The sequence below is a fragment of the Dromiciops gliroides genome, chromosome 5, assembly GCF_019393635.1.
Source record: "Dromiciops gliroides isolate mDroGli1 chromosome 5, mDroGli1.pri, whole genome shotgun sequence".
Classification (NCBI taxonomy): domain Eukaryota; kingdom Metazoa; phylum Chordata; class Mammalia; order Microbiotheria; family Microbiotheriidae; genus Dromiciops; species Dromiciops gliroides.
Window position 1 is genome coordinate 106,166,857 of NC_057865.1, and position 12,168 is coordinate 106,179,024.

The 12,168-nt window shown below is 42.8% G+C and overlaps 1 protein-coding gene and 1 non-coding gene across 2 annotated transcripts in view; both read right to left on the reverse strand.

Annotated features, from left to right (window-relative positions):
- LOC122727640 (putative RNA-binding protein Luc7-like 2) overlaps positions 1-10,388 on the reverse strand; it is a 114,704-nt gene extending 104,316 nt beyond the window's left edge. Inside the window, exons 1-2 of the mRNA XM_043965309.1 lie at positions 9,930-10,388; positions 5,985-6,105 (exon numbers count right to left, since the gene is read on the reverse strand). Of these exons, the coding sequence (XP_043821244.1) occupies positions 5,985-6,105; positions 9,930-10,355 (547 nt within the window). The 5' untranslated portion in view covers positions 10,356-10,388. The remainder of the gene's footprint in view (positions 1-5,984; positions 6,106-9,929) is intronic.
- A 660-nt stretch (positions 10,389-11,048) lies between these two features.
- Positions 11,049-11,121, reverse strand: TRNAR-CCU. The gene has a single exon. It is a non-coding gene; the product is annotated as a tRNA-Arg (tRNA).
- Between the last annotated feature and the right edge of the window lie 1,047 nt (positions 11,122-12,168).

Here is a 12,168-nt window from a genome sequence, read left to right on the forward strand (position 1 = left end):
AAGTGTCTGAGGCTGGCTTTGAACTCAGGTCCTCCTGACTCCAGGGCCGGTGCTCTATCCACTGTGCCACCTACCTGCCCCTGAATATGTACCTTTTAAAAGATTTGTCAGAGGGGCAGGTAGGTGGTGCAGTGGATAGAGCACCGGCCCTGGAGTCAGGAGGACCTGAGTTCAAAGCCAGCCTCAGACACTTGACACTTACTAGCTGTGTGACCCTGGGCAAGTCACTTAACCCCCATTGCCTCACTAAAAAAGAAAAAAGGTACATATTCCCCTTCCCCCCAAAAAGGTACATATTCCCCTACCTTCAATAGTATATTAAACATAAATTAGTCATTTCATAATTACTTAGGGTCAATACGAATGTTTTTGTACATGCTCTAATGGTGATGCCCATGGCTCCTCCCAAAGCATTATGTAAAGCTATCTGCATCTCTTCTAAAGGACCTCAGACTACTGAGCATTTATTTGCTTTTTTAATTTTTGTTTTCCCTTTCATCCCTTGCTTCAACAAACTTTTAAGTGACCACTATGTGCCAGGAACTGGGAATACAAAGACAAAAGTGAAAGTCCAGGCCCTCTAAGCTTTCATTCTAACCTTCCTAACAGCAAGTGTCTGTTTTTCAGACTGTGGAAACAACAATTTCTTTTCCTCACAATTAGGAAAAAAGGTTGGTCCCCACCATATCAGGGTGAATAAGACAACATAAAGACAAGCATTAGAAATAACCCATAAATTGAGGATGTAATTTAAATATAAATATATATGACATGTTGACTGGAGGGCTTTGTTTTGCTTGACATATACTTTGAATATTACAAGGATTTTCTTTCTCTTTTTTCCCCCAATGGAAGGTAGGAAGGAAAAAAATAAGATTTTTTAAAAATGGAAAAATTTAATTAAAAAAACCCATAAAATCACTGGGGTACAAGTCCTGGTAGCAGGGAACCATGTATTACAGAAAGTTACAGGAAAAGGAAGTTTCCCAATAGGGCCAACCTTAGGCAAAATTTTGAAACAGATGTTTGCTTTTGGCATCCTTCCACTTCTTTCTATACCTCTTACCCAGATACAGAGTGCCATTATACTGCTTTAGCAAGACATGTAAGAGATCCTAGGGAAAAAAATTACATCTAACACATTTGATTTTCAAAAATTTTCCATTAGATAATTGCATTTGAATAAACAAGTAAAAACTGAACTCTGTAAAAAAAAAAAGTATGCAGACAAAAGTGGAAAAAAATGTTGGAGTCACGGACACCATCTGTTCTTTTCAGTGTAATTTCAATAGTATAAGGTTAAGCTTTTGGCTCCTGGTTTCTTTTAGCACTCATTAATAAGCTGCAGCCTCTCTCAGAGAGTGGCAGTATATACGTGCAATGTTTTCACCCTGCTTTGGGTAAAAGCAACTGTTTTTAAAAAATGAATAAATTCCCCATTGGTCATCAAGGCATGTTATCATGTTCTCAAAGTATTTTATGCTCCCAAATTGCCTTCTTCCTCTTCCTGAAATAAAAACTCATGATATCATAATAAGTGGGTAATCTTCAATAAGTGTTACTTACCTAATTGAACTAATTCATACTAGTACATGACTGAAGAAATTTGCAACTAGTTGGTGCAGTGGTTAAAAGCACTGGACTTGGGGCAGCTAGGTGGTGCAGTGGATAAAACATTGGCCCTGGATTTAGGAGTACCTGAGTTCAAATCCAGCCTCAGACACTTGATACTTACTAGCTGTGTGACCCTGGGCAGGTCACTTGACCCTCATTGCCGCCCCCCCCCACCCCCAAAAGCACTAGACTTGGTGTCAGGAGGACCTGAGTTCAAATCTTAACAAGTAGCCTTTCAGGCCTCATTTTCATCATCTAAAATAGGGCTAATAGCATCTATCTTACAGAGCTGTTGTGAAGAGCAAATGAGATAATATATACAGTGCTTTGCAAAACTTAAAGCACTCTATAAATGCTCACTACTACTATTCTTTTTTTTTAATCTTTTTTTTTTTTAGTGAAGCAATTGGGGTTAAGTGACTTGCCTAAGGTCACACAGCTAGTAAGTGTTAAGTGGCTGAGGCTGGATTTGAACTCAGGTCCTCCTGACTCCAAGTTCAAATGCAGCCTCAGACACTTGACACTTACTAGCTGTGTGACCCTGGGCAAGTCACTTAACCCCAATTGCCTAACCAAAAAAAAAAAGAGAGTATGCTCGTTAATAGAGTAAAATTTGAGGCAATATGATAAAGCAAAGTGAACTTGATACAGAATGAGCTAAAACTTTGGAAAGGGGTGAGAGAAACAGCACATCATGAAGTAGTTAAGGTTGAAGACACATCAGAGAAGTGTCAATTTCCCTAAGATGCTCTTGGTTTTCAATCAGAACCCAGGTCCTTTAAAGGTTTCATCTATTTCCCTTATGACAGGCAGTGGAGAAGTTCCTAAATTCAGAGCAGGGAAGAACAACGGTGAAGCCTTCATGAACGTGGGTCAAAAAGCACAGAGTTATCCAACCATTCTGGAGAGCAATTTGGAATTATGCCCAAAGGGCCATAAAGCTGTGCATACCCTTTGACCCAGCAATCCCACTTTTAGGTCTTTTTTCCCAAAGAAATCATGGAAAGGGGAAAGGGACCCACATGTACAAAAATATTTATAGCTGCTCTTTACGTGGTAGCAAGGAATTGGAAGTTGAGGGGGTGCCCATCAATTGGGGAATGGCTGGACAAGTTGTGGTATATGAATACAATGGAATACTATTGTGCTGTAAGAAATGATGAGCAGGAGGAGTTCAGAGAAACCTGGAGGGTCTTGCGTGAGCTGATGATGAGTGAGATGAGCAGAACCAGAACATTGTACACAGTATCATCAACATTGAGTTTTGATCTACTGTGATGGACTATATTCTTCTCACCAATGCAATGGTACAGAAGAGTTCCAGGGAGCTCATGATAGAAGAGGATCTCCAAATCCAGGAAAAAAAAAAAAAAAAGAACTGTGGAGTATAGATGCTGAATGAACCATACTATTTCTTTTGTTTTTGGTGCTGTTGTTTTTTTTTCTATTTTGAGGTTTTTCATCATTGCTCTGATTTTTTCTCTTATAACAGGACTAATGCAGAAATAGGATTAACGTTATTATGTGTATATATATGTGTGTGTATAGATATATATATGTATATAGATATATAGATATAACCTATATCAGATTACCTGCTGTCTAGGGGAGGGGGGAGGGAGGGAGAAAAATCTGAAATTGTAAAGCTTGTATAAACAAAAGTTGAGAACTATCTTTACATGTAACGGAAAAAATAAAATACCTTATATGTAAAAAAAAAAAAAGCACAGAGTTAAAGGGGATCTTAGATCTTATCTTGTCCATTTCTCTCATTTTACAAATGAGAAATCTGGAACTCAGAGGAGTGAGTGACTTATCCAATATACAGGGAGTTATTAGAAGGGCTTAATAATAAAAATTTTAAGAAAGGGCTTAATAAAATCACTGAATTTGGAGTCAAAAGAGCCTGTATTCTAATCCCAGATCTATGCTTATTGCTCCTTATATGAACTTGGATTAATTACATAACACCTGTACAATGAAAGAGGCTGGATTAACTGGCCTCTGTGGGCTTTTCCAGCTCAGAATCCCATAATTCTAGGAATCCCAGTTGTTTTGACTTAAATTTCAGTGGTCTTTATTAAAGTAACTTAGTGGCTCTGAAATTGGAGAATATTCATATATAGAATCAGCTTAACTTTCTCAAACCATCTACCCACTAGCTATTTTTCACTTGCACAAGCCATTGATGTACAGTAAGCAAAAGCAGGACATAAACTCCTAAGTATGTACCTTATTGGAAATGATGGTGATGAGAGAATCCAGTGCTAGGGTTCCTCTTATGTTCACACATTGATAGTAATACAGGCTTCTGAAAATTAATCTTTCTATTACCACAAGTGCAGCTAGTTCTTAATTGTGATTATATTAAAGTGCAGGGTTACATGGTGAGGAAAAACAAATACTACTCAAGCTATAAAGAAATTCATAAATACTGATAAGTTCTTTGTATATACTTTTCCCAGGTACTGGGAAAAGCAAGGCTAGAAAACTTACTCATTTGTCAATCCGGGAAGGGAGAAAGATGACAAAGAAAATGAAAAGAGAGACAAAAGTTAGATGTAAGAGTCTGCTTTTGTAAATCAGTGGGCTCTTCAAACTATCCCTTCCTTCTTTCTGGGTTTGATCTGAGAAAGAAAGTCTCCTGATTTGAAGACAATCTCCTGTGTAGAGGTACTGTAAAATAACACACACTTCTAATAGTGCATCCTACATGTTTCTCTTTCATTTAGTGGTACTGAAGCTGAAGTGAACTTAAATACCTTAGAATGGAGGTGGGGAAAGGTATTTGGCAATGGGTATAATTCTAAACTAATGATATCTGCTGGACCCACGCCTGAACTTCAAGCTACAAGCTATGTAACAGTACAGAAATTTGTACCAGACTTCTCAATGAGTGCTTTGCAGAGGATGCTAGGGCCAGGCAATGTTGAATTTATAAAGTAAGGACATAAATGATGATTTTCACTGCTTTAGGCATCCTTCAAAAGACTAATTAAAAAAACCTATATTCTCCATTTTAATGAAAGGAAATATCTTCAATCCTCCCTTTTAGTACTTCTAATACACGTCAAATACCAGGCCAAAAAAACCCCCAAAATCAAAATAAGAGATTAAAAAATATTTTCTCCTATGTTTTTCCCCCTAACTTTTGCATCTGAATGAACATTCTATGTCTGTCTTTGTGACTGCAATCTTAAGCTTTGGGAAGGCAAAGATTATACCTTATAATAATTTTGTTTCTAAATCAAGGGTTCTTAACATTTTTTTGTATCATGGAGGACTGGTGAAAACCCATGGACTCCTAAGGATATTTTTAAATGTATTAAGATACAAGATTATAAGGGAAATAAATTAAAATGCAGACATTAAAATATTTTTTTAAAAACCAAGTTCAAGGACCCCAAATTAAGAACCTCTGTTCTAGGGGCAGCTGGGTGGCACAGTGGATAAAGCACCAGCCATGGATTTAGGAAGACCATATGCTTGAAACTTACTAGCTATGTGACCCTGGGCAAGCCACTTAACCCCAATTCACACACAACACACAACACACAACACACAACACACACACACACACACACACACACACACACACACACACACACACACCCTCTGTTCCAAATGAGGATTTAGAATGTACTACTCCCAAATCATCAAAAATCTACTACATATGATTACTTTAGCAGGGTACACTGCTTGGAAAACTACTTGATAAAGGTGCACAGTTCCCTATACTGAGTATATTAAATATGAAAAGCCTATGCTCTTTATACTGTGTACTCAAAAATGACAACTTTATATATGTACAATGTCTAATGTCAAATATTATATTCTTTCTAGTGTCAAAAATTCTGGAATATTCTGGGTTTATCTTTTCCTTCTGATTGGCAGTTGTCCTAGTCCTGCTCAAGCCAAGGCAATGGACTGATCTCTGCATGGTCCAGTTAGCCTACACCCTTAACACTAGACAGCAGTTTCAAAAACTAGAAAAGGCGAGGTTTGTGTAATGAGATGATGATAAATCTGTGCACATTTTTATCCCTGTTACTGCTAAGACAATTCAAAGTAGGTCAAGAAAGATGGAGTTAGGACAAGAGCAGGACATTCACTGATAGTGAAATAGTGATTCCAATGATCTGAGAATCATTCAGAAAATAAAACTCCATAGAATTAATCTTTAATCTTTGTGAACACTTATTTTTAAATTTAATCAATATGAGTTGATAAACTGAGATAATTGTGAAGTTCTTGTATGAAAGCAGCATCCAGTGAACATTTCCATTCTCAAGACTCCCAGCCCTTTCCTCCAGGCTGTTGGGGCAACTTGAGACCCACCACGCCAGCAGCCTCTTCCACCGAACGCTCACCCTTGCCATGGTATTCCTGGTGAAGGGCCACGTGGTTCCGAGTACTTTGAAGGAGGCAAAGGTAGGTAGCAGCTTGGAAGTGTAGCTCATGTTGAGCTCTGCAGAGCTTCTCACTGGTGACCTAAAAAAGGTAGCACGGTCAGTCATCAGAAAACTCCATAGAGAAGAATACAATTCAACTTAATGTAAATAGACTTATTATTCAGGATCAAAGACAAACTGTGGGGTGGATGGAAACATTTAAAACATACAAATTACACGGGGCAGCTAGATGGCGCAGTGGATAGAGCACCAGCCCTGGATTCAGGAGTACCTGAGTTCAAGTCTGGCCTCAGACACTTAACACTTACTAGCCGTGTGACCCTGGGCAAGTCACTTAACCCCAATTGGCTCACTAAAAAACTAAACAACAACAACAAAAAACCATACAAATTACAAAGGGGAACTACGACCAATTTTCAACATTATACAGATGAAATGTATCTATGACATTATATATTTCACTGTGTGAAGTAGTTTTTGTAATATGTTGACAATACATATCCATGTTTCTAAAAGTATTGGGAAGATATGCTTAAATTCATCATGATGACTTTTGACATGCATATGAAAAAACATCTCTTTTTTTTTTTGGTGAGGCAATTGGGGTTAAGTGACTTGCCAAGTGTCAAGTGTCTGAGGCTGGATTTGAACTCAGATCCTCCTGATTCCAGGGTCGTTACTCTATCCACTGTGCCACCTAGCTGCCCCTAAATGTTGTGGGTTTTTTTTTTGGGGGGGGTATTTTTCTTTTTTGAAAAGACATCTCTGCACCATCTAATATAGAATGGTATGAGATGGATACTCAATGTTGAAGATTATGTTTGCCATACTATTATGCTTACTTCCAACTGAAAAATTTCATTCACACTAGAAATCAAAGCAAATTTTTGGCACCAGTTTCATAGAATTTTAGGTTTGAAGGCATCTCAGAAAATCATTTAATCTGAGTCTGTTATTTTACAAATGTAGAAACTAAAGCCTCGGTTTGTTAAATAACTTGTCCAAGGTCAAAAATGTAGTTTTGGGGCAAAATGAAATTCTCTTGATTCCACATCCAAAGCTGCTGCCTCCTAAAGGCTACCAAGCAAAGGCAGTACCAAACAAACCCTTCCCCACTTTAAAGAAATGACTGTTTCCATAGATTTTATTGTTAAAGAGGACATAGAAGCCCATATTCCATATCAGTGTTTAACAAGGAATTTGTTTTAACTTGCAAACAAACATTGAAGGCTATTTCTCTAAAGACATAATGGGGAAAAGTACTCAGAAAAAGTATACAATTTGCATAGGCCCCTCAGGTTCCTAGATTCTGATCCTCTCAGATTCCATTGATACACCAATAGGATTTTTTTTTAAGTTTTTTTTTTTAAATTTATTTTTAAGTGAGGCAATTGGGGTTAAGTGACTTGCCCAAGGTCACACAGCTAGTAAGTGTTAAGTGTCTGAGGCTGGATTTGAACTCAGGTACTCCTGAATTCAGGGCCAGTGCTCTATCCACTTCGCCACCTAGCTGCCCCACACCTATAAGATTTTGACTTTGAGTTCTCCAGAAATTAGGAACCACACCTCCCTTTGAAAACGTGCCAGTGGAACCACCTGCCCTTCTTTGGGAAGGGGAGGGGAGTTTGGATGAAGAATATCCAACATACCGTCAGACACAGTAAAAACACTTGTTAGTTTTGCCGAATTGCTTTTTTCCCTCTTTTTTCTTCTTATAAGGAATGGCTCATGAAGTAGGAGAAGGGATGGATATGCAAATAAAGTAATGTAAAAGCAAAAGCTATGAATAAAAATGATGAGAAAATTCACCAGCAGAGATGATCAGGTTTATGTCTTCATTCGATTTCATGTAAGGCATCACACCATCCCATCTGATTGATGCCCTCCGACTGAAGCATCAGGACAGGAGGTTGATTAGGGGAAGAAAAGGAAAGAGGACTGCTGTTCCCTTCATCTCTCTCAGTTAAGGAGCCCTGACAATTGTTTTTTGGATACGGCAGTAAAAGATATATCACTAAAGACCTTTCCTTTCTAAATGAGCCAACTCATGTCAAGCACTTTGCAAGCTTTAAAGTGCTACACACATGCTACCTGTTATTACCAGTCACTGTTTGAAATTTTCTTTGGAATTGAGAATCAGGAAACAGAATCTGGAATTTGAGGTCAGAAGATCCTAGCTAGGGATCCTCTTGGGCAGTCTGGTGAAGGCTATGGACCCCTTCTCAAAAAATGTTTTGTTTTTTTTTTTGGTGAGGCAATTGGGGTTAAGTGACTTGCCCAGGGTCACACAGCTAGTAAGTGTGTAAAGTGTCTGAGGCCGGATTTGAACTCAGGTCCTCCTGAATCCAGGGCCGGTGCTCTATTCACTGTGCCACCTAGCTGCCCCTCAGAAAATGTTTTTAAATGAATAAAATAAAATACACAGGATTACAAAGGAAACCAATTAAATTGAAACAGTTGTCAAAATATTTTTAAAAACAGACCCCATGCTAGACTGAGCTTTCAGCACTATAACCACACCAAATGTGCTAGAATAGGTTCAGGAACAAGGCTCAACATGGTCAACAAGAACCTAACGGAAAAAAAAAGACCCTGCATAAAAACTGGAGGAAAGACAAGAATTCCTAATCAGTTCTAAGAGAAGGTGCAGAAAGAATGGGAATAGAAGAAGCATCTTAACTACCTGTTAATATTTTGTTCTACTTCAATCCAGTTCAGTCCAGTAAACAGTTTAAGCACCTCTCTGTGCCAAGAAACTTCTCAACGCCGAGGATATAAAGACAAAATTAAAAAACGGTCCCTAACCTCAAGGAGTTTATAATCAACCAGTGAGATAGTCCAAAGCTTCCTTCAGTGATTGAAGATCATCATTTATCTCTACCTGCTTATGTCTGTTGTGTGCTCATTTAAGCTCATGACAGGGGGTCCACACAACATAACGGGGTCTTCCTGGAGATCTTGAGATGCTGTAAAGGATGCCAAAGGAACCTGTAAGTTTGTCCATGGATTGATTATTCCCCTCTTTGAATGAGCTGTAGGTTTTCGATGCTTAAGAGCTGCAAATTCTTTCTTCATAATTCCCAGTTCCCCAGCCACCATAGAAAAGCTCCTGGAATTTTTTTTTTTAAGTGAGGCAATTGGGGTTAAGTGACTTTCCCAGGGTCACACAGCTAGTAAGTGTCAAGTGTCTGAGGCCGGATTTGAACTCAGGTACTCCTGAATCCAGGGCCGATGCTTTATCCACTGTGCCACCTAGCTGCCCCTGGAATCTTTATTAAGAATTCGAGATACCCCAGTAATAGTTTTCAACCACAGCTGTTTCCAAAAACGTCAACAAATGTTGACAGCACAAAAGACCAGCCCATTGGGTGCCTCGAGTTCCCCATCTGAAAAACTAGCGTACTAGCACCTATCCCTAGCTTCACCACGTGTTTGGGCTGTGTGTTCTGGAACGGTGGCCCCCCGACACTGGACTGTGACCACCCAATTACTGTGACCCTTAGTCCCCACACCTGTCGGTGACCTAATAATGACCTCTGGATGGAAGGTTCATTCTCGCCATCCCACGTCTCTCTCAGGGGGGATACCGTAAGCCCCTGGTTTGAAAGACTTCTCCCAGGCGCTCCAGCAAGTCCTGCGGGGACTTCCCCACTGCGGGCCTCAGTTTGTTCATCCGTAACATGACATCTTATGGCAGAGGTCACGACCCCACAGGGCTCAAAAGAGGTGCGACAACGCGGGGACTGGCCCGGGAGGGCGAGTCTCCAGGCTCCGGTGAAGGAATCCCGAGTTGGATCCCAGGCTCTCGCAGGCGGCTCCCCGAATCCGCCTCTCTCTCCCTATCCCCATAGCCCGCAGGCAGACCCCGCCCCCCATCCGGGCCGAGGCCGCGGGGGTCCGTACCCGGTGTGCCCGGAAGGCCTCCACGAGATACCGATAGGCTGCCGTGTCCTTGTAGGGCCGGCCTGTGGCCGCGCTCAAGTACCGCAGTTCCTGCAGGAGGGCCCGCAGCGTGCGGGCCGGCGGGCCTAGGGCCACCATCTTGCTGCAAGCGCCGAGATCGGGGAGCGGCCTCGGGCTGAGGACGGCGGCCGACGAGGAGCAGCGGCTGCGCCCTCCGCTGGCGACGAGCCTGAAAAGGCTTCTTCGCCCCACCAGCCGCGGCCAAGACGCGACTCCCCCTAAGGCCCCCCCACCTTCTGCACTCCAGGCCACGCAATCGAGCGCAGAAAGGAGAAGCAAACGAAAGCCGAGTGTCCGAGGGCCTGCTGCGTCTTTTTGACCTCCGCCGCGATCGTGGTAGGGCAGCACCTCCGCGATAAGGCACATTCTTGGTTTACCCCCGGCCCCTACTCTCCTACGTCCCGGACCCTAATCCGGGAAGAAGATAAGAGGGCGGAGCCTGCATTTTACCATCGATTAAGCAAAACCTCGGGGCACTTTAACGTAGATCCAGAGACAGCGTCTGGAATTTGCTTAATCCGCTAGATGCTAAGAATGAAAGCCTTTGCCCTACAGAAGCTTAGATTCTAGCAGAGGAGAAAACTGGCACACTTACATAGGTATATGGGAGAGATGTACAAAGGAAAGAGACGGGAGTGGGGGGCGTGGGCAAGGGCAAGGACGAGGCGAGGTGGCGATTGAAGTGAGCTTTGAAGCTAGCTAGGGATCCCAAAACCCCGAGGTAAAGAGGGAGGAGGGCACGGCAAGCAGGACGGACGGCCTGGGCGTGCAAGGGCACGCACGCAGGAAGCGGATTGACCCTTGTGTGACGAACCGCAAGAAGGCCGACTTGAAAGTGTGCATGAGGGAACTAACGCTAAGAGTGAAAAGGTCGAAGCGACCCCAAAAGACAATTTGTACAAGGCCAGGGAGTTCTACGAGAACGTACCCCTTCGAGGTAGGAAGATGGTACGCGCTAAATTGAGAACCTGTGATGCTGAGTTCGAATCTATAGTTTGTTTTTCCTGCAAGAAAACAAGTCATTTTAAAAATTTAATATTTGTAAGGAACAAAATTGATCACCCCAGATGGGACTCGAACCCACAATCCCTGGCTTAGGAGGCCAATGCCTTATCCATTAGGCCACTGGGGCTTCTGGTAAAGACGTTCTTCAATGATATACTCATTGGTTTTTTTTCATTGGCGCGTCATCACTAACGTCATCGGAAGAAAGCTTTGCTTTCAACCTATCCTGTATAACTATTCTAACAATTGACATACCCTAGAGACAGAAACTGACCGGAGGCTCCCGTGGAATTCTGGGAGTTGTAGTTCAAAGAACAAAAAAGACGACCCAAGAGCCATTTGCACTTCCCATTCTTGACATGCATACATGCATGGCGGGGACAGGTTACAAATCCGACACATTCTAGTCTACATTAAAAAAGGTTCTTTAAGCTGCTTTGCCTTCGGGTCGTGCAGCCCAAGCCGGCTCCCCCAAAGCTGAGGCGTCTCACTATTTGGCTCCAGGATTCGGTCCCCCTCTCCCCCTTCTCTCCCTCCCCGCCCCGGTGGCGCATGCGGAGGTCTCGCATGGCACGTGCACAGGGCCCGGGCCTCCCGCAGATCCGGGAGGAGCCGCGCTCCTGGGCCACGCTACAGGCCCAAGCCGCCCTGAGTTCCCCGCTAACGGCCCGGCGGTGCAGCCCGCGGCCGCGTACCTCCGAATCTTCCCTTTGCTCTCATCCTGTCCCCGCGTCCGCTCCTTACCCCAGTCCAGCTAGCTCAGGGCCTCCGCCACCAGCCCGCACTGCCCGCACTCTCCTACCGCACCGCGTGACGTGGTGCTAAGAGAGCTCCTCGGCCCCCGTCAGCCTGAGAGCGGCGGGTTCGAATCCCGGGGCTTCCACTGATTGGCGATAACCTTGAGCAGTGAGAGTAATAAAAACGTGCAGCTCATTATTTTCGCATTTGACATTGGTTGCTACTCAGGCGGGGATGGGTGTGGGGAGGGGGCGGGAAAGCTATTCTCATCACCACCGTTTTACAAATGGGTCACCGAGGCTAGGCAGTTAAGTCACTTGCCTAGGGTCATAGAGCCCGTTAGGATCTCACTTGACCCTCACAGCCCCCATTTTACCGATGGGCAGACTGAAGCTGAGAGGTTAAATCCCTTTGCCCGGGGCCGTGGAGCCAGTGA